The sequence below is a fragment of the Peromyscus leucopus genome, chromosome 2, assembly GCF_004664715.2.
Source record: "Peromyscus leucopus breed LL Stock chromosome 2, UCI_PerLeu_2.1, whole genome shotgun sequence".
NCBI classification, from domain to species: domain Eukaryota; kingdom Metazoa; phylum Chordata; class Mammalia; order Rodentia; family Cricetidae; genus Peromyscus; species Peromyscus leucopus.
The window spans coordinates 74,721,026-74,747,362 of record NC_051064.1 but is presented as its reverse complement, the minus strand read 5'-3'; the positions used below and the strand labels follow the sequence as shown (position 1 = coordinate 74,747,362).

Sequence of the window (26,337 nt, the reverse complement as noted above, 5' to 3'; positions counted from 1 at the left end):
AATCTCACTGTCAACTCTTGGAGGTAACAAAGAGCATGGATAATAGCCCTTCACATTTGGAGGGTTCTATGGGACCTCAGTGGCCAATAGTTCCAAAAGAAGTAACCAGTTCCTGGCACTGATCTTTTTATTTGTTAGCTGTTGGCATTGTTTACATTGATACTACATTCCCAAATTAAGGCATCTGAGCTGAATCCCTGGAATCTGGATCCTTTCATGCTCTTGCCTTGAGTACATTATTCCTGGATTATCCAGATGTTAGTCAAATCAAATACAATGACACATTCGTTATTTTTGCTCTCTTCCTTAATTACTACCACTTACTAAATACTTAGGATGTGAATTAAGGCATCGTCCCATGTATTACCTACACCATACTTGGAAGATTACTATTAGTGCTACCCTTTTCACAGACGAAAACATTTGTTCTCACTTGCCCAAATAAGAGAATCTCAATAGAAGAAGAGCTAGCAATAAAACTTATATGTCCTGGATAACCTAACTGTTCCACCTCTCTGATTATGGAAGAAGGCTGCTAGAGTCAGCTAGGGTAATCTGTCCATAGATACTCAGACTCAGAAAGGCTCTGAATACTTTCCACTGAAAAAGCAAAATTCTAGATATTTGGATGAACAGAAAAGGGGGCCAGAAGATAGGTGTACTAGTCAAGCCGTTGTACTTAACTGATCTTAACTTCATTCTGGCCTGGAGGTATTCAGACCTTACATATCATGTTATACCTTGCCTCCCCTTTCATGGCTGCTCTGACAACAAATTTGATAGTACAGTGATACCCAGAAGTTGCCTAGTCAGAGGGACAGAGACAGCCAAGAACTGTACTTGGAATTCTCTTGTTTCCATTTCCTTGCTCTAGATGGAGCTGATAGTCACTGTCTCTGGTAGAGAGATGATGAGAATAAGAATGGGGAACATTGGAAGAGGAGCCTAGGATAATAAGAGATCCTCTGTCTTCCTTTTGTGACCAGCTTGACCAGAATTGCTAGACTTCTGCCCTGCAAGTTACTTCTCTAGTCCCAAGGAGCATTTTAGTAGGAAGTAGACAACTTTGAAGGCAATCATGGTTCCTGGGAAGGGTCCCTAACCTGAAGTTCTGTTTGCCACAGGGTATCCTTAGGGCATTGCTATTCCTGGTCTACTGACCCAGCACTTTGTCTATTCTTTCCCTCCCTTCTTCTTGCTGTAGAAAAACGAGTCATGGCGGATGAGTCCTGGGAGATTGCCATGACCCTCTGATCCAAAAGAGAGAAAAAAAAAAAAAAACAGAAATAAAGAGGAAGAAAATCTCATTAAGGAGATTCTCCTGTGGCCAAGGCCAGGGTTACCCTCCAAACTGGTAGGATGGATGATTAGGGTCTCTGACACTCATGCCAGTGAGTGCTTATGGTACTAAGCTGCAATCTGGACACAGCCTTTGTAATGTCCATAAAAATTTTTCAATGCATTTATGTTGTCAGTTCACAGAGTCAACACTGTGACTCAGTTTTAAAGTCAGGTACCCAATCAAAATAATGAAAACAGCAACAATGAATCAACTCACCCAACCTAGGATCATACCAGGATTCAGTACAGAGTGCCCTGGCTGCAGACCCTGACTTCTCCAAAGGTGGGAGGCTTTGAAAGATGAAGCATGGGGTTTGGGCAAAATCCTGACACAAATGCAACCCATGCTTCATAACTCAGGCAGCATTAGCTCTGCAAATTCCTAAACCTTTCTGAGCTTCGGCTTCCTTATTTGATGGATGAGCCTGGTGATAATAGCCACATGGAGTTGATGATTAAATGACACAAGATATGTCTAGTGTCTGGCAAATATAAAATTCTCTAACAACATAATGATGGCTCATTTTGTGATGATCTTGTGCAAAGAACATAGTTGGGAAACACTGGGACATTCTCACCACGTGCACCTAGATGATGTTTGTCCTGTCCTTTGTTCTATCCTTGCTAGGAATGCTGTGTCTGGTACTTTGAACATATCCAAAAGTAGCAGTTCAATTCTTTTCTAGTGGGTTGATTAAATAAATAAATGAGTGAGCAAGTGAATGAATGCAGTTAAGTTTGTATTTTCTAGTCTTCTTAATTTCTTTCTGTCTAAGCTTTGTAGTGATGAATATCATCATCTTCAGTTCTATCTTTTCTGTTCTCAATAGAGATGGACCTGGCTGAAATCAGTGTCTAGACAGTAGTCTCCTGCCTCTTCAGTACCATGCTCTACCCCTATGAAAAATAATGTGGATCTAATTTTCAAGTAAAGCCTACCTTTGACTTCCATATTATTTAGATATATTAAACCCCATTATCATTAGACAATCCTAAAATCTTCATTATCTTTTTTTAAAGATACTTCTCCTCTTACATCAAGAGAATGTAACTTTATCAGAGGATGCTATGAGGAAATTTAATATGAGAGACTATTCGAGCCATTTGTGTGTATAATGTTCAGAAATGACACAGAGTCTGCCTTTCTAGAGATGATATTTTCCATTAGTGGGCAACCAGGTCCTGGGTTGATAGTCTCTGGGGGCATTACATCTTTTGGAGTATGTCTCTGACTACAAATCTTACTACTGCCTGGTCTAGAACATCATCAATCTGGCAAAATTAGTGCTGCTACTTTGACATTGTTTTCCTGGCTTCAATATATCCTCTTTGTGATTCAGTCCTCACACTACAACAAACATAGACTTCCTAAAGTTCAGTCTTACCAGGGCAATCTCTTTCTAATGGAACTCAGAGGCCATCACTGAAGGGTATATAATGTGGCATTATCAAAGCAAGTACTTTAGATGAATTGGATCATTTTCTCATGTATGCACTTGGCCTTTACTGAGTATTGTCCATTTGCCAAGTGCTATAATAATTTCCATGTGTACAGCATGAATCAACCAAATATTATCCTGTCTGGTTAATATTTTTATCAGCAAGGATGATGATGTTACAATACAGACTGACAAATTTATAGCAGCTGTCATGAGGGCAAATGAAGTAGATTCATGGACATGGAATGGCAGGTAAGGTTTAGTTTTTAAGAGATGCCTGCAAGACATTTCTCAGAGAAAGCAGCACTTGTTTGGAATTGTGCATGAAGGATGGATGGAGGAAGCCATCAAAGTATCTGGAGAAGTAGAGTTTCAGCAGAGAACAGAAGTCTAGGTTGATTCCAGCATTCACTGTCTTCATGTTGAACTTTGTGATCTCCATTTCTCCTCTGTTAGATGAAGATGCTGAGATAGTTTTGAATTCCTAGCTTCACTCCCAGAAGTATTCACGTTTCCACCCACTAGATTAATCTTGACTCAGCTTCATCTCTGAGCACCCCTTGTTTGCTCCATCCCCATGGAGTCACTTAAAGCCTCTTCCCACTTACTCATAGCTCCATTTAAATGAATCATATTTAATTTTATGTTTTTCTGTTTTTTCTTTTCTTTTTTCCCATTGTAACTACAAATTCAGACATTAACTGAGATATCCCTTCATCTACAAAGAAGCCTTTGGTGACCCTCCCACCACAGTGCTGTGGTATGTGCCCTGCGGCACATCCAACTCTCTGCTTTCCTCAGTTTTGTCTGCTGTTCATGGATGTGACTGTAGGTGTACCACTCATGAGACTATGGAATTGCAAAGCCATTTCAGCCAGTGTTTGACACATGACCAGTACTATGTGAGAGTTTGTGGAATAAATGCATTTATAAATGACTGATTTGACTTGACAAGAGGATCAAATAACAATTAAGGTATCTTTTCAAAAACCGTTAATTAATTAATAGATGAATGGAATTACTTGTTAAGTATTAACCAATGAAATTGTCCTGTGCATGGGTAAATGATGAAATATTTACCAAATAAAATCACTCCTTACACATGTGAAGTACTTTATAGCCATTCTGTCTCTCTTCACTCATTTGATCTTTATAAGCTGAGAGATATCAAAAAGCAAAGAAAATTGTGTCAAAGAATATCAGCTATTTTGAAAAGCATAGGATCAATATTCAAACCTCCCAGCCCATTGTGCATTCTGCCTGTCTGAGTGCCTATAGCACTAAAGACTAGGCATATGGATAAATATATATGTGTATGTGCACACTTCTGTGTGTATGTATGCATGTACATGTGGTGAATTAGGCACGAAGTTCACAGGAAGCCTTCTGTTGCCACCTGGACTCAAATGTCCCTGCGGGGGCAGTGTGTGATATAATTCATACATCCGCTTCCAAAAAGCAGGGTTGGAAATGAGTGTGGGTGGTTAGTTAGTTGATTTCTAAAGAAAGGGAGAGAGCAGTGAGGAGGAGGTGATGCTCACTGGGGAGAATATCACCTTGAGGGCCCTTGAAACTGAGGTCTCAACAGGCTGGGGCAAAACAGGAAAGAAATCAGGGATGCAGCTGCAGCTCTGGGACCTGGATTCCAGCTTTACCTTCGTGGTTTTCCTGCAGTACCACTTGAGCCAGCACCCTCTTCCCTCTGGGACTTACTCCTGAGTCTTCCAAATGAAATGAAGAAATGGGGAGCGAGAAGGAAAAGGGTAGATCTCTGGTTTGTCAGTCATGATCCCTGGGACCCTAGGGACCTGCAGCTGTGCTTGGTCGCTAAGGGTGGAAATGGGAAAGAGAAATGAAATGCCTGCTGTTTTGTCCTCAATCTTGGGAAAAGTATTCTTTTACATGTTTTGTGGGGGCGCCTTGTGTGTAAAATTTCATGTGGATGAATTTTTTCTGTAAAATAAAGTTTGATCACCTCTTGGCAAAATGACCTTAATGACTTTGCAGATTGTGAAGGACAATCAGAGTGAAAACAACGTTTTCAGTTTTAGACACTCCATTTTCAGGAGACGGAGAACAGGTTGTAGGTGGCAAAGGTGAGACAAACAGAGGACAGAGTGAAGCCATCAACCTTCCCTGGCATTTTGGCATTTAAATTGTGAAGAACAGACTCCCAAGGATGTTTTCTCTCCCTCTTTTTTGCTTTATTGGTTTGTTTCTTTTTTCCCCCTCCCTTCTCTGAGCAGCTCAGGAAGAGCCTGTGAAGATTTGAGCAGCGCTGAACTATCAAAGCAAAGCTGTGTATGATCCTTCTCTTAACATATATGACTTCTAGAAGTAAGTCATGAGAGCAGTTATTCTAAATGATCATTGAAAGATTGGTTGAGAACATCCTTCATACTCCGGAAGTAAATGCAATGTAAGAGAGATCCTGGCTCAATCATGGCATTAAAGAGACCAGCAACAGAGGACTGAGCAGTTCATCTAGCTCCAGTGAGTTCTGTACTGTACCAAACAGAGCACAGGAGCCACTGATCTTGACCTCTAGCAAAAATCTGTCACTCTTTGGTAGCCTTTACTTTCTCTGCATCCAACTGTCAAAGGTTGGTACTTCTATCTTTGTGCTTTTGGTTAGAGAGTGATGAGAGATTATAAAGTCTGCAGAAACTCCAGGCTCTGCTACTGTATTTAGAAAAGTATACTCTTACTACACCTGTTCTTGTGAGTGCTTAACAGCATCAGACAAGGATACAAAGGCAGTCTCCACTATACATCTTTACTTAGAATGGCCCTCTGGCTACTAGTCTCTAGGGTCTATCCTTGCTCTGTGCCATCACTTCTGAAGCTCTCCATGCACTTCAGAACCAGGCAACTCTACTGTCTCTTGCCACCCACAACTTCTCATTCTAAGGGTGAAATACTAACTCTTGTAGTATTAGCAGTGCTCCACAGGGATTTAACAAGGACTGAACGACTCTCTCTTGAGAAACCTGCACCCTTGTCTTGTGTGTGTACTGTGCCTTTCCTAAATGACATTTTTTTTTCTCTTTCCAATGGTACCTTTGCTTAAGTCCACATTAAAATGATTTCTTAATAAATTCTAATTCTGTGCCATACTGGTGAAATTTTCTACAGTTGGGGAGGCCCAGGTTCCCAGAGTGGAGCCCGCTGAAAAGAAGTCTTCAGGTGGCTTGAGGCAGTGCTGTGGAGCTGTGTCTCCTGTTCCCTCCCAGCTACTATCTTCTCAGGTGCTCCTTCAGGATGGTTCTGAAGCACTGACTTTCACTGATGATCTCAGAATCTTCTCTACTTAGAGTGATGACCTCTCTTTATGTTGGTTCTACCTAAACCAAAGTATCTAGTGTTAACTATTTGGAGCTTCAATTCAAATGTCAGTTTCTCCATAATTGTGTCATGGATTCTGTCCACCACATTTGAGTCACATGACCTCCCTAAGTATGGACTCTCCATTCTCACTTCACTTCCATATTTGTACTTATATCTTATCGTCATGTTAGTCTCCTGTCTGCTGATTTGAGATAAGCCCATGCATCTTACTCTTCTGTCAGAGCTGAATGTTCTACCTAACATATAACAGTGGCAAAAAAGAAGGCCTTCACTAGATGTTATTGGTGGATAGGCTCCTTTAGACCTCCTTCCTTGTCTGCTGGGTATACAGATTTATAAGGCTATGGGGCAGGAATCTCTGAACAGTACAAAGGAAATATACTGTGTAAAACCATATAAGGGTCCATGCCTCACTTGAATAAACATTTTACTTACTTTAATACTTATTTATTTATTTACGTCCTTGAGGCAAGATCTCATGTTCTTTGCTAGTTGTAAATGCCCTGTATCACTGAGGCTAAGCTCCAAATCCTCCAATTCTAGCTCCCAAGCACTGGAATTACATGTTTAAACCCCACTCCTGGCTTCATGAGGTGCTGGGAATTGAATCCAGGGCTTGGTACATACTAGTAGAACACGCCAAGAAATTCTTGCCCAGGAGTTGTTTATATTACTCACATAGAGTTTGTCCATCCTGTCTATGCTACAGAGCCATCTTTAAGATGCCTCATATTTCTCAACAGGGGAGATAATGCAGATGTCTTCCTCTTCTTCACTTTTAGAAGTGGAGCTTTTTATTTATTTTCTCAGCTGTGTCTCAGGACCCACCATCTGAGGGTGGACTGTTATCTTAACACTGCACTGAAGATTCAAGTTTGAGGAAATGTCTACAGAGCCCTAGATGACAGCATTTGTCTTTTCATTCTAAATATATCACTATTCTGGATTTGCATAAGGTCTGCCTAGCACCAATTAAACATCACCGAGATCTTCATAACCACCATACAGTTACTGAGCTCTTAACACTAAGAAAATCAAAGCTAATCACAATGGCTTCCTTTTCTGTGAGGATACAAGAATGCATGGGCCAGATTCCACATCTGGGGAGGGAGTGATACAGAAAAATTGATCAATGGGTGCTAAGTTATACTATAAGAAAAAAATCAGTCTGGTATGCTATTATACGGTAGGATGACTAAAGATAACAATAACACACTGAATATTTCAAAACTGCTAGAGGAAAAGATAGAGAATATTTTTTTTGCTACATGAGCAGTAACTGAGGAGACAGATACATTTAGTCTAGTTTGAACAATACATGGATCGTTCGTGGGGAGAATCATCGCCAGGTACCCCTGGGTGATGTGCAATTTGCATCCCATTTTTTTTAAATAAATAATTTCAAAGAAAATTTCTAAAGGAAGCATTTTTCCTTCTGCCTCTTGGGCCTTATCCATGACAGTCACTTGTGGACAGGCTGCTATCCAGGATCCAGGAGGCAGCCTCAGTGATGCACAATGCAGCAAGGATTTAGAAACTTCAAGATAAGGAGGTAAGCCATTTATCTTGACTTTCCCTTTCTTTATCTTTACAAGCTTCTTATGAGACAGCCTCCCCACCTTTTCAAAGAACACTCCTGCCTGATTCCTTCTTACTCTTCTCTTCCACTTTAGTTACAATTTTTTCTTTCCTAAACTTTTCTTCTAAACACCTGGTAGATAGCTGTAACTTCTGGCCATGATATCACTTCAAGGGCTTCTGTCTTCTTGCCTCTTTCCAAAGTGTTCTTTTGGCTGGTGGATCAGGCCTTGTGTTTTCCTTACAAAACTGCTCACAAACCAGAATCCATGCCAAGACCTGGTGTTGAAAACTTGTGACCCCATCTCTTCTGGGGTTGAAGCAGGAGAATTTTGAATTCAAGACTTGCCTGGGCTAGAGTAAGTTCAAGACCATCCTAGATAACTTATCAGGGCTGTGTCTCAAAAAAAAAATTTTTTTTAATGTCTGTAGCTATAACAGCACTAAAGTACATGTTGAGAAACATGAGCACCACATAAGCACACTCATACACTCAGGTGAAATGAAAGAGATATAAAATGTCCATGTACTTCACCCATTTTAGAAGTTTCTTCAGGATTCTCTTGGAATGGTTACTATGTAGCCAGTATTCATTATCCATCCAATCATCCCAGCCCCTCAAAAATCTGTGAGGATCCCCTGCCTGTGATAAGCATCCATTCATCTGCCTCCTCCGTTCACTTCTCTAATTAATGGAGTCCACTGTTTTAGCAAATGTTAGCTGCCCAGTAAATACTTAGTGAATTGGGTGAAATGGTGCATTGGGTAGATTCTCCACACTCTCCTCTACCCTTCCTTGCCTTCTCTAGAATTGAGAATTCTAAGAGTAAGGTTTCAATATGACTATCTGTTCCGAAACTGTGCCAGCAGGAAGCTATTGAACTGACACTTCCCTAGCATTTTACAGATTACAAACCATTTTACACACATTAGCTCTGTTTGATTCTCACAACAACCTGTGGGTTCTCGTGGATCATTCTGCTGCACTGAAGAAGTCAGCAAAGCTCCAAGGAAATGTGTCACTGGTGTTTGGCCACACAACTACTATGCATAGTGCCATGATTTGCATCCTGAGTGCTTTTTGTTGCCCTCGGCTGAGGTTTCTCCTATAGTGAAAACACTGCATCTTAATTACATTAAATGGGGAGAGGAAAAGTCATGTTAATTATTGACGACACATTGAACAAATATCTGTGAGTCTCTTGAAAGAACAGAAATGCTTGTTCCTGTATCTTCAAGGACTTTCCAATTACTTATAATTCCTCACATTTGTATGTCAATTTAAAGGTTTGAAAAGTGATTTTTTTTTAAACCTCAGTTCCACTTGCCTCTTAGTCAGCTCAGTGGAATGGGCAGAATAAGATCATAGCAAGCATTCTTATTTTGTCTTCTCTGCGCTATGAATTAAGCTAGGCACCAAGCACATAAAGGTAAGCCATTTGACATGGTCCTTGTCAATGTGGAGCTTAGTGTGGGAGGGTAGGCTGTAATCATTTTGCACGATTGGTCAGAATAAGGAAAGCAAACATTCGATGCAACCTTGAGTCTTAAGCAATGAATGACCTAAAGTTATCCAGAAAGCAGCAGAGACCTGAAGAGTAGGAAGAAACTAAGTGGGCAAAGGATGGTGGGAGGAAATAGGAGAGAAGCAGAGAGGATATATGCAAACACCCGGAGACAAAAGTAAGTCTGCTTCAAGGTTGCTGCAAGTTGTACAAACAAGTGAATTGAATGTCATGGAAAGGAAAGGATGAGTTGGATCACCACTGTGTTCAAGTTAGAACCGGAAACTATAATGGAGACCTCCGCCTCCCAGCTCTGCATCCTGGATCCCTGCTTGCAGTGTTTATCTCTGCCTCTCTGGAAGCAGACAGGCACTTTAGAGGGAGGGTTTTGGCTGCTTAGGTCCAAACACAAAGGCCAGGGACCAGAGGAACCAGGCTCCCATCTGCTGAGCCCCTGGAGCCCCTGAACCTTGTCCCTTTGCCACTGTGAAAACTGGGCCTCCCGCCACTGGAAGATTAGTCACAGATGCTGTAAATGCATCTGCAATATTGTGTCAAAAAGACGTGCGGCAGCATTCTGATAGCAGGCTTATTAGCCTGTTATTATCCATTCACCCAAATATTCCGGCTAATCAGCCTTCAGATGGGCAGGATTAATTGGTTACAATCCTAGCACTGGGCACATCTAATTGAAATGGATGTATTTGCCTTTCATAATGGACAGCTTATCCATTGCCACTACACAGGGAGCACGCCCCAGCCTGTGGATTTTGCTGTCAGGGCCATTACAGTGGAGGCCACAGAAGGATGAATGGGGCTCTTTTCTCACTTTTGCTCAGGAGTATAACCACCTTCTGCTTGTATCATGATTATGTTTGTCACGTATCTGTCTTCCTAAAAGGACGGTGAATTGTTTGAAGGTGGCTCTGTATTCTTTAGTAGTTTGTCTGGCTGTATGCATAAAAACCAAAGGAGGGGCTGGAGAGGTGGTCAGTTAGGAAAGTGTTTGCCATGCAAGCAGGAGGACCTGAGTTCATTTCCCAGCATTCACATGAAGGGTTGAGTGTGAGATCCTGTGTCTGTAACCCCAGTAGTGTGGGCAGGTGTGGTTAGGCACATCCCAGGAGCTCAGTGATTGGCCAGCCTTTTCAAACTGGTGAGCCCCAAGTCCTAGTGAGAGACTGTCTCACAAATCAAGGTAAATAGGTCCTGAGGAACACCACCTAAGAGTTTCCTCTGGCCTCCACATATTTACATACTTGTGCATATGTACCTCCACACACATTGCATCCCTAAACATGTGTGTACTTTCACATACCCAAACACACACACACACACACACACACACACACACACACACACACACAAGCAAGCAAAAGTACTAATAACTTTTAAAAAGATGGGATTTGACAGGCATAGTGAAACATGCTTTAATCCCAGGACTTGGGAGACATTGGCAGGTGGATCTCTGCAAATTCAAGGCCAGCCTGGTTTACATACCAAGTTAAGACCAGCCAGGCTACATAGTGAAAGCTTGTCTCAAACACAACAACCAACCAAACAAAGCCATTTAAAAACCAAAATCTTTTTAAAGGGGGAGGGCTAGGGATATGATGCAATAGTTATTAAGAATGTTTATTGTAGACTGGCTCTTGAAACTGCAGTCCCTCTGAGCACTAGTCCCAGGACATTGGATGACCTCTTCTGACCTCTGTGCACACTGACTGCTTATGATGCAAAGACATATATGCAGGCCAAAAAACCCATACACACAAAATATATTTTGGAAAAAAAAAAAGAAAGAAAGAATGCTTCTTGTTCTTCTCATGGACTTCAATTTGTTTCTTAGCACCCATGTTGATGCACAATTATCTATATGTACAGCTTCAGATGATCTAACACCCTCGCCCTGGCCTCCACAGATACCTACATGCATAACATACAATCACACAAACGCATGCATATACACATTAATTAAAAAAAAAATCTTTCTTACACTGAAAGCCAAGTTGAGTCTGACTGAGCAACTCTGTAGTATGTGGGCAGGAAACTCAGTAATGACATTTGAGTCCCATACAGTGGGAAGGATCAAAGAGGAAAAAGGGACAAAGTAGGAGCCAGTCACATGTTTCAGGGGAATTGGCTCTTCTTTGAAGGAATTTCCTGAAATATATGTCTAAAGACATATGTATATATGTAGACTAGAATATAGTCAGTGAACTAAGATGCATTTGTTGGATAGAGTATAACAATCAGAAAAAATAAGAAAGAAAAGGAGCACATGTATTGGGAGCCACCTGGAAATATTTGACAACAGGTCTGAGGTTATCAGTGTCACTGTATTTCATGCACTTCGTGCATACCAGAAGGAGGAGGGTTCCAAATTTGAGATAGGAATATAGGTAAGACAAACTCTGATATCTACCTATCTGTATATATACATATAGAGATAGAGACATAGAGAAATAGATATATGCTCTGCTTTTTACAGTCTCTGCCTTGGGCAAGCTCTGTTTAATTTTTGAGTCCTGTTTCTTGGTTATGGTAATAGTCACACTGACTTTGTAGAATGGCAGTGGAAATGAAATGAGTGAATTCTAATGATCTTCTTAGCAAGGCTTCTGGCATACAGTGAGACATCAATAATTGATAACTTCCAGGATTATTAATGAGTGTCATGATCACTGAAGAAGTCATAGACATGGATAATGTACTACTTTAAGTAATTCTGGCCTTGAAGTGAGAAAATCCTTGTTTGAGATGTGCTTAATTGTTGTCTGGCCTCTGGCATGCCAATTAACCTGGCTGAACCTCAGTTTTCCTTGTGTAAAATGGGACCATTTGATCTGTTCTTGGTTATGAGAATCCAAGAATAACTTCTTGATGTATAACACAGTGTTACACAATCATTTGGCCATTACATATGGTGAGAAAAACTGGGAGCCAAGGAGCTAGAGAAACTGGCTTCACACCCCATCCCTGCTCTCTCTTCCATAAGCAAAAACAAGTTTGGCTACAGTGCATTATCACTTTGTTGAACCATGAGTGGGAAAAGGAGGCAGTAATACTTTTCTGGAAGATTTCATATGAGAATTATAGGGCAATATCTCTGTAAGTACAAGGGACCTGAAAAAAACGAAAGTCTCTAGAGACATGTGTAGCATGAATCTTACAAGTTCTTATTAATAAAATCAAACCTGAGCCAGGTATTGGGGTGAACGCTGGAAGATCAGAGAGACAGAACAGGCCACAGCCACCTTGCCTCACCAGTTTCTTAGCTGATCCTGTTTCCTCAGACTGGATGCCTCTGTGTCCTCATCCAGAATGAATCTTAGCTGAACTGCTGCTCCAAAGCCTGAAACCTTAACCAGCTAAAAGCTCCTAGTTTCTGGTCTTCATGCCTTATATATCTTTCTGTTTTTGACATCACTCCCTGGGATTAAAGGCTCACTTCTTGGGATTAAAGGCATGTGTCACCATGCCTGGCTGTTTCCAATGTGGCCTTAAACTCACAGAGATCCAGAGGAATTTGTACCTCTGGAATGCTAGGATTAAAGGTGTGAGTGCCACAATTTTCTAGCCTTTGTATCTAGTGGCAGTTCTGTCTCTGACCCCAGATAAGTTTATTAGGGTGCATAATATTTTGGGGAACACAGTATCACCACAGACATGTTCCTGGTGTTGGTGTTGGTGGTAGTGTTATTAGTGTTGTTGGTGTTGTTGTTGTTGGTGGTGGTGATGATGATAATCACTCAAAATTTATAGAGTTAATTCATGGAAGAATTTGCATCAGCAATAAACCAGAAGTCTGTGGTTATTTTCTTCTCCCTACAGATGGGACACACAGGACACACACAGAATTAAGTTTCCTATGGTATGCCAAAAGTGACTTTAGCAAGTCACAGTCCAAGTAATATTTGGATGGTATTACTGGTTCTACACACCAACCAAAACCACAAACTATTAATTGAGGAGCTTCCCTCTTGAACTCCTCTGATCATGTTCCTGGGAGAACATCTTTTTCAAACAAACAACAAACAAAAACAACAAACACACACAACATATATATATACATACATAATACATAAAAAAAAACATATATATATATATATATATATATATATATATATACATACACACACACACACACATATACACACACAGAGAGACACATAGGCTTGTTGCCTTCTCTACCAGGTCTCCAAGGCTGCCTATGTATAAGGTACTGGGCAGAGTACCACAAAACATTTATTTCTCAGAGTGTGAGATAATAACATTACTTAGGCTTTTCACTTATAAAAGAGACAATGCAACTTTCCTCATACCTCCAGCAGGTATATCCTTGTTCCATTCCCATATTAGTCTAAGTTTTTCAGCATCCTCCCAACTTTGCTCCATTAAGTATATCAAGTGCTAAAGACTTGGAGCTCATTCAGTGCATGCAGAAAGTCAATTATATCCACCAGTAGAGTGTAAAAGGCATGGAAGCTTGAGATGTATTTATAGGTTACAGCCTTTAGGTGGAAGCTTGCCAATTTTCAGTCCAGCAATCTATAGGAATGCTTAACAGGATGTCGGCTAAGTCCAGGGGAGCCATTCCAAATGGGAAGCACGCTTTAAGTGGATTTATAGTGATGTGAATGTCAAAGTTAGCTCCAAGTTAAATGAAACTAATTGGACCCTGTAGAACAGAGGTTGTAAACTGGGATCTCAGGACCATATCTAGGCCACAGATGGGTCTCATTTTGTCCATAATTGGGCCACCCAGTTCTAAAGAAGAATTAATAGCTCAAAACTTGAAAACTTGAAAGTCAATTTTATATGAACATGTAAGACTCTCTCTCTCTCTCTCTCTCCCCTCTGTCTCTCTGTCTCTCTGTCTTTGTCTCTATCTCTCTCGCTTTCTCTCAATATGTGGACATGTATGAAATTTGCATGCTCTATCTATGTCAATCCATAATAGTCAGGACTACTTGTGGTGACAGTTGTCTAAGTTTCAGATAGTCCTTTAGGAAGGTCATATGTTCTATGGTTTATCACCATCCACACCAATCCTTATTATATATTCTTTATTATAACTTGATCATGTCCCCATTTAATGTTCTGTGTATTTGTACTTCATTCTCCCACTTCATAGAATTCTCATTGCTTGTAGTAATACATGTGTCAAAATAACCTCCTGCTTGAATGAAATCAGATAGATCCTTTAGAAGGTACTCCTGGATCCTAGGAGTGTAGTTGCCAATGTTTCTTCCCACTGGAAAACGTACTCAGGCAATAGAAGAAGCTGATGAATGCTGCAGACTGAGGAGCTACTGTGTCAGCTCTGAAAAGCATCAAAAGGACATGTTCACCTCTGGAGTTTTGTTTATCTATCTCAGTACTTGTCAGAGCAGGTGGTCCCACTAGCTTTGAATGGCCTTAGGCTTAGAAAGAGCAGATGGCATGGACAGAATTGACCTTTTATCCCTCTCATCTTGAGTGGCTTTTTCAGAGTAGACAAAAAGGATTCCCAGAAAGACTCAGGTAGAAAGAATTGTAGCCAGAACTCAGTAAGTCAGTGAGAGAGTGGGAGCCTTACACTAAAGCCTCATGACCTGCAGAAAATGTCTGAGAAGCAAAGAAAGGGAGTGCTTAAAAGCATGTCATATCCAGGGAAGCAAAAGCTATATCAGGTCCTAGTTCCAGTCCAAAGTCCAACACGAGTTCTGATATATTCCTTTTCAATTGGGTAGCAGACCCTCATTTGAAAATGTAGATTAGGTTAATGAAGTGCTCAGCCATAAATGGGACATTTACATAATTCCCATCCTATTTCATTCACCCTAAAGGCTTAGGGACCACAGAAGAAGAGGGGATAGAAAGATTATGAGAGGTAGAGGATGGGTAGGACTGAACTGAAACAATGTTTTCTGTAGATCACAGGGCTGCTTTACTCATTTGCTCAAAGCAGGTGTGGTTGTCTGCATAAGACCTACACAAGATCAATCTCATTCAACATCCTAGCATGGAGGAATGCGATGCTCATGAGTTCTTACCTCTAACTGAAGAGCTATGAATATCTGATATCTTCTAGGGGTGGACAGTCAGTTTGCTTTAGAAGTGTGGTCCCTGATATGTCCACCACAGTCTGGGACATGGCCCTATACTCAACAGTATGGCAGCACAAATTGGACTGGGTAGGCTGTTAAATAAAAAAAAAAATAAGGCTGGAAAGATGGCCCAGTGCTTAAGAACACTTGTTGCTCTTTGAGAGGACCTAAGTTCAGTTCCCAGCACCCGAAGAACAGGTCACAACCATAAAAACTCCAGGTCTTGAGGATACAATGCCCACTTCTGTCCTTCATGAGGATGAAGCATGCATAATAGTGTAAGTACATACATTCAGGCAAAACACACATGCACTTAAATAAGCAAAAACTTAAATATAAAAAAGAAGATATGAATTTGGGAGGAATTGGGACACAGAAGGAAGGATCTGGGAGAAATTAGGGGGAGAAATGGGGGCCAAATTACAATCACAATGTACTGTATGAACAAATTACAAAAGAATTAAGAAGTGTATTTAAAGAAGAAAGTAGAGACTAGACCTTGATAATCTTTTGAAACTCTCTGGCAGATCCTCATCAAAGTAGAGGATAGCTGAAGACAGTTATTTCCTCAAGGGCAGGTCCCAAAGGTGTGCTTAAGGGTATCCACAGTGTCTGTCTTGGATCTATAAACAATTGCACTTAATTCTTCTACAGTCTGGCCTTTGCAATGGCTGTAATATGTTCTGATCTACTTACTCTTTCCTCCTTGTCTCACTTAGTTCCAGCTCTGTTCTGGGAATTTGCCAAGCAAATTTCACTGAGGACATTGCTTCACCCTGTAATGACCTTTTCTTTATTCTGGAAGGATCCTATCCAAGGCTCTGTCTGAGGCTGCCCCAGTTCCTTTATATCATCACAGTCCCCTGCACATGGTCATTCCCAAAGTTGCCTGATTTAGTGGTTGACGTCCTGGCTCTGTCATGTACTGAGAGTCACACAGTGTTCAAGGAGGAAGATAGTACAAGAGTCCTGTTGTTTTCGGTTCTTCCCAAGTCAGTAAACCACCTACATCAAGAAAATTTTATCTTATTCCCAGGTGTGAGCATTGCAGAGCACTTAACTTCTGAGTCCATATAAAGAAGATGAAAATAATGCTTATCTCAGAATGTTACAAACTATGTTAATCATATCACCAGTGTACTGTGATTCTAGGCCCAGAACCTGATATGCATACAATAAGCCCCAATCTGAAAAAGGGGCTGCATTCATTTTTATACTAGAAGTTGATGTTTAAGCCTTGCACATGCAAGGAGAATCAGTCCAGGAGTCATGTGTTTTTATGCCTGGCCTTTGGCATCCTATGAGTGCCATGTTTTAAAAAAGGAACTGTCACTTCTGTGAGAAATGAAAATGGTGCTACTTGGCTTTCAGAGAGCATATGTCTGTGTTGCTTTGGCTAATAAATGAGGGTGGGATAGAATGGAGATGTTTCTGGAAACATCAGAAAGCACTATGCAAATGTTAGCTCTTCATTATTCTTCCTAACACCAACAGCTTCTTTTCTCCAGTGGCAGCCCAGAGCCACTTGCTGCCCTGATAACAGTGGCCCAGATGTTGTCAACATCTGTCTGTTTCTCTGGGCCTTTTACAGAGAGCTAGTGAACAAAGGAGGGAGGAAATATCTTATTACAGAATCATTGGAACATGTTTTACCACCTCCTTTTCCTGCCCATCCCCAACAGACACCCCCTTCAACTCCCAGAGGAGGAATAATTCTCATTCATCTTTATGCTTAGGGTGTTGTGTTCAACGCCTGGATTTTGAAGATGCTTAGGAAACACTGGATGTATTAGGTTCAAAGGATCGTGAATTTTTGTTCAGGGAGCAGAACTGTCAGCCAAGTAGGGCAGATTCTAATTACACAGGTGGATATAAGAGTAGTTTGGGATTTTGGAATCTGAGTCTATGATTCTTTTGCTGATAGATCCTGATCAATACAAATTAACCCTCTGTGCCGGTTTTCATTTCAACAAAGTGATGCATCTAACTTTTATGAAGAATTCTTTGCTTGATTCATCTTTATGTATTATCAAGTATCTTACAGCTGGGAAGGACTGAAGAAAGTTTAAAATTTGCATATAAATTAGGCATCATTTATTTCCTGTTTGTGCATTTCTACTTGAGAGGTTGTAGCATGGAGAATAATTGCTAGTATCTTTGAATTTCTATTTTGTACCAGGAATTCTACGCATCCATTGGTAATCCCATCTGAACATTCTAACAGTTCTTACATGTGGGCAACAATATTCCTCTTCCTCTGTTAGATAAGAATCAAAGTAAGGCCACTTTCTCAAGTTCTAAGTATTGTCTTAAATATTGTATACAGCATTTTTCTGTTTCTTTGTTTGTTTTATAAAGGCATTGTTTCTTGGAGATTAATTTTCCTAGTGTTGTTAGGGGAAAGTCTAGTCAATAAACTCAACAGTCCTGAAAGTGGTGTTCTGCCCTGTTATGTTCAGTGTCCTACCCTAAAAATGATTCTTTTCTAAGTGAAAAATCAGTGGAAGAGGAACCCACAGCTCTTCTTGAGTTTTTCTACCCCAAGGAGCCAATGAGGTTCTCATGTATCTCTGAACATTCTCAGTTAAAGTCATCAGGGCCAAGTGAGACATGTATGGCACCTGTAATAGTGACTTGGAATTTATCAGCTCATAATACTTTTATAAGCTGTTCAGCACTAGGATGACCCTTGGAGATCTTCCATTCTAACTGCATTCTTTATGGATGGGAAAACTTAGGCTTTGAGACAAAAAATAAGGACTTGATTACTGCAATTTATCAGCACTAGCATCAGACTCACTTGGAGTTGAATTCTGTGTCTTATATCTCTGGTATTGCACTGTCCTTCTCTGTGACTGCTTTCAGAGGGAATGCAACCTTTCATGCTTATTCTCTTATTTCAGCCATGCAAGTCTCAGATACTGAGGGGACAGCTGGGGGTCTGGAAAATCACTGGTCTGAGCCTAGGGGAGGCTGAGTCTCCATGCATGTACTTCTTTCTTTCTTCGACTGAACGAGGAAAAGGGTATTATTATCCTAACACTCTCTTCTCTCTATCCTGGAGTTCTAAGAGATGGTGGAAACTTTGCCATGTGGTGACAGTTATACCATGATTTCACAGCATCACAGGCCCTGATCCAGGATTTTTGGGAAACAAAATTGTGAGTCTTCTGGGAGATGGGCTAGCCTAAGATGAATAGTCACTCTAGGGGCTGTGGACAGGAGATTCCTGAACAGCAAATGTTTGGTGACTTCTTCTTTCCAGATGATGTAATAACTCACATAAAGTGATGTTGATGTAGGACACAGCATAGCATAACGCAACACAATACAGCACATCACAGCACAGCATAATACAGGGATGGAGGTGAGTGTTTACAGCTGCTTGGAGCTAGGCTTTTCCCTCATGCCCTGTTTTTCCCTTGAGAAAATCAGTCTCTCCGAGACCCAATGTCTTTACATGTAAAACTAATCATAAATGAATATAGATACTAGAACCTAACTTATGAAATGTTTTAAATAATTAATTAATACATGGAAAGGCATGGTGGTTCATGCCTGTAGTCCCATTACGCTGGAGGCCATCATTTGAATTTCCAATTCAGAGGTTGCCTGGATTCTAAATATTGAGACATTGTCTCAAAAGAAACTAAACAAAAAAAAAAAAGAATCAATGAAAACAATACATGCAAGTTGTTTAAACATGGTCTTCCATAGTTCCGATATAATTCTATGTTTTGTCATCCAAATCCAAAAATTTGATATCAACTGTCAGACCCATAATACCTATTTTGTTTGCATTTCTAGAAAAACTTTATTGCTGCTTTAATAACACCTTACATTTATGCAGCACTTACTAGATGTCAGACACTCTAACCAAACAACATATATTAACTTATCATACCCACATAACATTACTATGAGGTATATGCTGTTATTGTATTCATTTCAGAAGTGAGGCAACAAAGGAAAGAGAGAGTCCTTTATATAGTATCAGGAATAGAACTGGGAGTCTGATTTAAGAACTGGGTCTTGCCATGCCCTGTTGAATCTTGAAGTCCATCTTTCTATGAAAGAGGTGCCGGAGATAAGACATAGTGACCAGAGTAGATATGGCCTCTATCCTCAAGCAGAGTAGAATACAGTGAAGAATGAGAGTCACTGTGAGGGCCATCCTCCAGGATAATAAAAGCTACCCTCAATCGCTCTCTTTTTTATGACAGGTTTTGGACATGTTTCTAACAAACAGTGTGGTTTTCCACCAACTGCCAGCTTCTCTACATTTCTTTCTCAGGTCTGAAACTTTGTGCTCAGCAGTAGTAACCACAAAGCCCAGTTCATACTGCTTCAAGAAGGTAGTTCCATGGCTTTCTGTGTATTATTTAAGAAGAGAATACACCTTGATTTTGGAGAATGATAGAAGGCAGTGTGGAAAATGGGTCCCCTGTGCACCGAGGTTGGTCTCCAGCTTTGTCTGGCTTCTTATTTGGTGTCTATGCCTTGGTTTTTCAGTTTGTAATGGGATTTTAGCTTTATTTTAGCACTGCAATGTCCTTACCACTCACAGCTAGATTAAAACATACTTACACCCTCTGGGGTAGGTCTGAAAGCCTAGACTCTAGTTTCCTGACAATGTAACTTAAAAATGTCTCTAAGATTTACTTTGCAAATCTGGCACAAACATTCACTTCTCCTTGTGAACTGAGGGAATGGAGCTAAGGTACAATGTTAAGTACCACAGTCACTTCAGACCCAGAACTTACAGGATTGCCCTGAAAATCAGGGGTATATGCATTTTGAGTTTTAAAACTTTACACTAACAGCCTGTCTTTCTTGATTGATGCATTCATTAGAATTCCCTGAAATGCTGCATACAAGAAAAATATCTGCTACTTTCCTCTTCATCCCAGATATGGTGCTAAAGGAGGGGGAAGCCTCATCCATGCTGGACAGATGCCACTACTATGTGGTGATGATGGTTTTGTTTGCTTTTAAGTTTTCTTAGCCACTAGTTAACAGTAATACACTTGAAGGTGGGAAGAGATTGCCTTGGAGGCCAAGAGAACTTCTCTCTCTCTCTCTCTCTCTCTCTCTCTCTCTCTCTCTCTCTCTCTCTCTCTCTGTCTCTCTCTCCTGTTTGAGAGGTCTCTGTTCTAACATTGACTCAACTACACATTAATATTTTTGACCTGGAGCAGATTGCTTAGCCTGCTTTTGTATCTGCAGAATGGATGTGTTAACATCAACCTCACCAATTTTCAGTGAGGACTGCTTTAGTCATTTAAGGTACTTAATTTGTGATTGCCAGTGATTGTCATGTAATAGGGGCTTAGGAAATGGGGCCCAGCTTTTTTTTTCTCTTTATAATACCCTGTAAAGCAGTGAGTGCCAATAGTCAACACCAAATCCTTGAAATCATATCATATGCCCATTTCTAGTTTTCTGCTTCTTCTCTTACTGACATAAGCCTGGAATTGACCACCAAGCAGCCAGACTCGAATCCTGCCTCTACCACAGGCCACAGTTGACTTAGAAAATATTTTAATGCTCTTGTCCTCACTCAGTCTTGATATCTCCTTTACAAAATGAAAGAAGAGCTTCTCTTCTAGTCTGTTGTATGGAGCCCTGAAATCTCAGCACCCCAGGCTCTACCTAAATTGCACCAACTCATTTGTTATGCTTTTATTCAGAAATAGATTCCCAATAAAATATTTTTTTAAAGGTTCAAAAGGTTCAAAGGTTCAAAAGCTGCAATACTCCCAACCATGTCTTCTAACCTTAAGAGCACTCATGTCCCATGGCTTGTGACATTTGGAAAGTGGGATTTGAGCTGAGCAAAACTAGTCTGTGTCTGGCTTTGCTGGCCTTCCCTCCAGCCACCTTGAAATATCTGTTTAGCATGGTATGGGGCACATGGCCTGTGCAGGAGGGTTTCACTGGCACTGGACGAAGAGAGGAGTAACAGGACGAGGTGCTCAGGATTCCAAACACATCTGTGCTGTCTCTGCTGAGTTATTAGTAGTTCCCTCCAAACCAAATACAATCTGTGCCTGCCTCAGGCTCCACTCTCAGACTGGTGGCAGGCAGCTGGGTACCTCTATGGACTTCTCTGGTCTGTGGACCCGAGGGATTGGCATAAGCCTTTTGCTTTCTGCCAACTCATCCATCTACTTCCCAGCCTTTTGCATACACCACGCTCCAAAGATACTCTCCTGTTACAGAGAGATAAGATACATTAACATTTTTAGCCCAGAGTCATTGGTCCAAATAGGATATTGCAGGTATCTCCTATTTATAAGACAGATAGAAACAACCATTTATAATGGAGAAGGTCTATCAAGCCTGCATTTAATTATCAGAATTAACCAATATATATTTTATCAGTAGCAGGAAATACAGAAACAATAATATAAGAAGTTAGGTCTGGACCAGTATCCTCACAGTTACCTTCAAAGATCCTCCATTGTTCAGAGTGAAAAGAAATGTAAAACCCAAAGCAGTTACTATCTTTGGTCACTCTTGTTGCCTACTGCTTATGGTAGATGTCACTTTACTCTGAGTGACATTTTTTGTTAGAATATTTTTTTTTTATTTTTTAAAATAATCATGGCGATTATTTCAGACTGTTAGATAAGTAAGCAAAAACAAAACATTTCAACCAGATGATGGAGGTTGAACTGATATTTCTACAGCATCCTTCATGTTGCTTCAACACAATGCTTGAAAGAACTTAAGGAAGGGAGCACTATTTATGCTCATAGATTCAGAGGATTTAGTTAATCATTGCTTGGCCCTATTGCTATCGGCTTGTACTGAAGCAGAACATGATAGCAGGGAACATGTGGAAGAACAAACCTTGCTTCAGGGCATCTGGAAAGCAGAAAGAGACAGTGAGAGCAAGAGTTCTGCAGTGAGACATAACTTCAGAAACACAACCCAGAGTCAACATCCTGCAATGAGGCTCCACTTTCCATCGTTTCCACCCCTACATTGTAGCGCATTTGATTATGGATCTGTCAGTGTGTTAATGCACTGATAAGATGGAGTCCTCATTCTTCAATCCCTTTCTGAACACTCCACTGTTGAACATCATTGAGGACCACTTCAACTCTTGTGACACTCCTCCTACCCAGATAACAGTAGGAGACTTAGATTTTTCTCTGTAATGTAATGTCTCAGTTAGGGCTACTATTGCTTCGATGAAACAAGATTAAAGCAAGCTGGAAAGGAAAGTGTTTATTTGGCTGATGCTTCCACAGTTCATCATCAAAGAAATCAGGACCCGAACTCAAGCAGGAATGAGCCTGGAGGCAGGAACTCAGGCAGAGGCCATAGAGGAGTGCTACTTACCAGTTTGCTCCCCATGGCTTTATCAGCTTGCTTGCTTGTAGAACCAAGGACTACCAGCCCATGTGTGACCCCACCCACAATGGGCTGGGCCCTCTCTCATCAATTCCTAATTATGAAAATGCCCTACAGTCTTGCCCAAAGTGTGATCTTATGGAGACATTTTCTCAATTAAGGTTCCCTCCTCTCTGATGACTCTAGCTTGTATCAAGTTGACATAAAACTGGCCAGTACAAATAGTGATAGTTTTGAGAGTATGTTGTGGTTGTGTTTAGCCACACACTCATATGTACATAACACTTGGTAATTTTCCAATATTTTCCTTTGCATCATCCAATCTGATTCTCCCATTCACCCTAGGAGTCAGGTAAGGTTAGCTATTGTTGATAGTTGATTGGTGATGAATGTAGGCTATAAGAAGCTGAGTCACTCTCCCAGTGTCTCATTTGAAGGATTTATTTCCCAGTTCTAGCTTCCCTGAGGTTCATTGGTTTTCTATGCTTTTTTGCTTTCCACAGGAACTGGAAACAGTCCCTCCTCACTGTTACCAGATGCTCCTGAGGCTCCCAGCTTTCTCTGCCTCACAGAAGGACAGAAAGCCCCATCAGTCTTCCTGGTGACAGGAAAAAAATTCCCCCAAACCAATCATAGACACAGAAGTGGGCAAGAGAATGGCAGGATTCCTCCATGAGTTAGGGACAGAAGTCACACATAGAAAGAGCCAACCTCTTTCCAAACACAATGAATGAAAAACAGGGGGTGGGGGAAGGGAAGGATCTGCACCTGTTTGCATTGTAGTAAAATTCTGAATATATTGATTAAAAAAGGGAAAACAATGTAGATGCTTTTGGAGACAGAGGAGGGGGAGCTTCCCTAGGAAGGTTTTTGTATGAGTATAGTAATAATAACAGCAATTTACTGAGAACATTCTATTGATGCAGTTAATGGATATTGGGTTTTTAGAATTCCTGTATCCGCCTCACCCAAATTCAAAACAGCTTGAAATGATGAGAACAGGAATGAAGCAGATAGAGACTAACATTTTGTTTTTACATACTTGAAAAGTTCCATTAAGGAGTATGATAACAGACAGGTTCTTCCTTAGTCAAACTAAGTACCAAGTGTTTGATACCCTACCATCTGGACATTCTTCTCTGCAAAACTGAAGTATTAGAGTCCTTCCTGCTGTAAAGGAGAAATGAGGAGATCCCAAATCCTCATTTCATATCCTCTCTCTTGCTTTGTGCTCCCTGACCTCTAACCTCACTGGGAAGCCTCAGAACATGGATAGAGAATAAGGAAGAATTTGTGACAAAGATAAAAGAATTCTCCTGGATATACCTGGCCACAGAATTGGACTGAACCAAGAGGATGGACATCTTTCTTTCTACTTTCTGCTCACCCCCATTTTCACCCACTCCATTTCTCCTTTTTCAAAGTATCCCCACATCTCCAATGTTAAGGAATGCTTTATCCTTCCCATGTCCTGCAAGCCTTCCTTTCTGTTTGGTTTCTTCAATCATTGCAGATGAATATTCACCCACTTCATTTGAATAACCTCATAAAGGAGATCACTAACCTTACCTGACTCCCTGGGTGAATTGGAGAATCAGATTGGATGACAGATGTACTTTCATAGACAGGACAATGAGATTCAGAGAAGAAATCAGCCTACCTATGAGCACTAGCTCAGAAGGTGTAATGGGTGATATTTGAACTCTACTGCTCCTCACCTGCCTCGGTTTTCAGCCCTAAGCTAGCACTACAAGGCCCACCTGATGACCATGCTTCCTGGGATAATTCTGCACGTTAGATACTGAACAGGAGGTTCTCTGTACTAGGCCAGTTTGGAATACTTAGTTCTCTCAGGGAGATTGAAGGGATAGTATTCAAACTGTGGATTCTTCTACACAAAATATTTTTGGTTATTTTGTTTTATTTGAGTCCTTCTCCTGGATCCTAATGTCCTCTTCCTACAATGCATGTACCATTTGATCTTCTGAGTGGGATGGACACCAGTAATTTGAGAGAGGGGTGCAGAGAGAGAAACCTTATTACTATCTCTCTTCACCATTTCATTCCTGGTTGAATTTCTGTAGTTTCCATAGTATAGATTTCTTCAGAGAGTGCTGGATTTGAATAATGGACCGAGTAGTCTTTCCTCAGCATTACAAATTGGATAGTACAGTACCAGGACTTCATGTCCAAACCCTCAGGATTGAAAACAAACATTTTCAGATGTCATTGGTTAAGGACATTGATTTGAAACTCACTTGAATCCATGACTACTATCATTTTGAAAAGAGAGGATGCAAACAGACAGAGGAAAGATGGTGGAGTTAAGATGAACACAGAGATTGGATGATGCTGCCATAAACCATGGGATTTTGATTTAGACGTTCATCAGTATAACAGTTAGTAGATCCCCTGAATAAATAGAAAGAGCACAGCCCACTGGCTTTCCTGAAGGATTAATCTCTATTGTCAAGGTGAAGTGTGACTTGAGGTTGTGAAATTATTAGCAGTAGTAAAACAAGGGCTTTTATAACAAGTTTGCAGTGTGGGTATTATTACCTAAATTCAGATCCCAGCACTCAACCACAAAGTTGGGAATGATGGTGCTGAGGGCCAGAGGCTAGGAGAGCCCTGGGCCTCTCTAGCCATCCTACTCTAACCAATCACTAAACTGCATATTCACTTGGAAAACCTGCCTCAAAATATGAAGTACAGATTAATAAAGATACTTGGTGTTGACCTCTGATCTTCGTAGATGTAGGCACACACAGCTGTACACACCTATGTACACACACACACACACACACACACACACACACACACACACACACACAAAATTAAACTAGTAGGTAGTTAGACAATTCTCTTTGCTAACATTAGGTTCTCAGTATTGTAATCTCTGTTTTGTTTTTTATTTGTTTGCTTGTTTTGTTTTAAGATAGGTGACCGATGCAGGAAGGTGAAAAGGAAAGGTAAAGCATCCCCACCCTCCCATGAGGAACAGGGGAAAATTTTGCCCCCTGCTCCTATCAATGTACCCACTGGCCTCCTATTGAGTCTGTTGTCTTTCCCCTTACTATTCCTGAGCATCTCATGCTTGATTCTCTGCCCTTGATAACTAACTGTCCTAGGGATTTCCTGATCAATCTCAGTGGGGGAGATCCTCAGGCCTTCAAGACAATTGTCAGTTCCATCACCAATGGCCAAAAAATGGCAGCAAAAATGCACCTCTAAAAAGACTCCTATTGTGTGACTGGTAATAGGTTTTGAAGAAGCTTGATGGATAGGTGATGGGAGCATGAGAAGCAGCGGAAAACCTCAGGATATGTGGCATGGCTTTTGGTGGTTGCAGTTATCTCTGCCGGAGTTAGTGGTGCTGTTTAGATTCCTCTCTCTTTGGTGACACTTTCTGTACTAAGCATTGTATATAAATCGCTCTGCAGCATACAGTTATTTTATAAGCAAGATCAGAGGCAGGGGATTCCTTGCATGAAGAGAGCCGTCATCATGATTATTTTTAAACTATAAAATCAAGGCAGCAGGGCTGGAGGGAAGGTTCAATAAGCAGAGCCCTTGAGGACTGGAGTTTAGTTTTCTATCATTCACCTAAATGCCAGATGCTCATGGCAGCACACCCCTAATCTCAATACCCAGAAGCCAGAGACAGGGCAT

General features: G+C 40.8%; 1 protein-coding gene across 4 annotated transcripts in view; it reads left to right on the top strand.

Moving 5' to 3' along the window:
• Nucleotides 1-26,337, top strand: part of Astn2 (astrotactin 2) — a 948,854-nt gene that overhangs the window by 164,217 nt on the left and 758,300 nt on the right. The window contains exon 1 of one of the 4 annotated variants that reach the window (XM_028887870.2): nt 13,361-19,759. The exons of the other annotated variants lie outside the window; for them this stretch is intronic. Coding sequence (XP_028743703.1) covers nt 19,739-19,759 — 21 coding nt within the window. The 5' untranslated portion in view covers nt 13,361-19,738. Of the gene's footprint in view, nt 1-13,360; nt 19,760-26,337 lie in introns of those variants that run through there. 4 annotated transcript variants of the gene reach the window in all.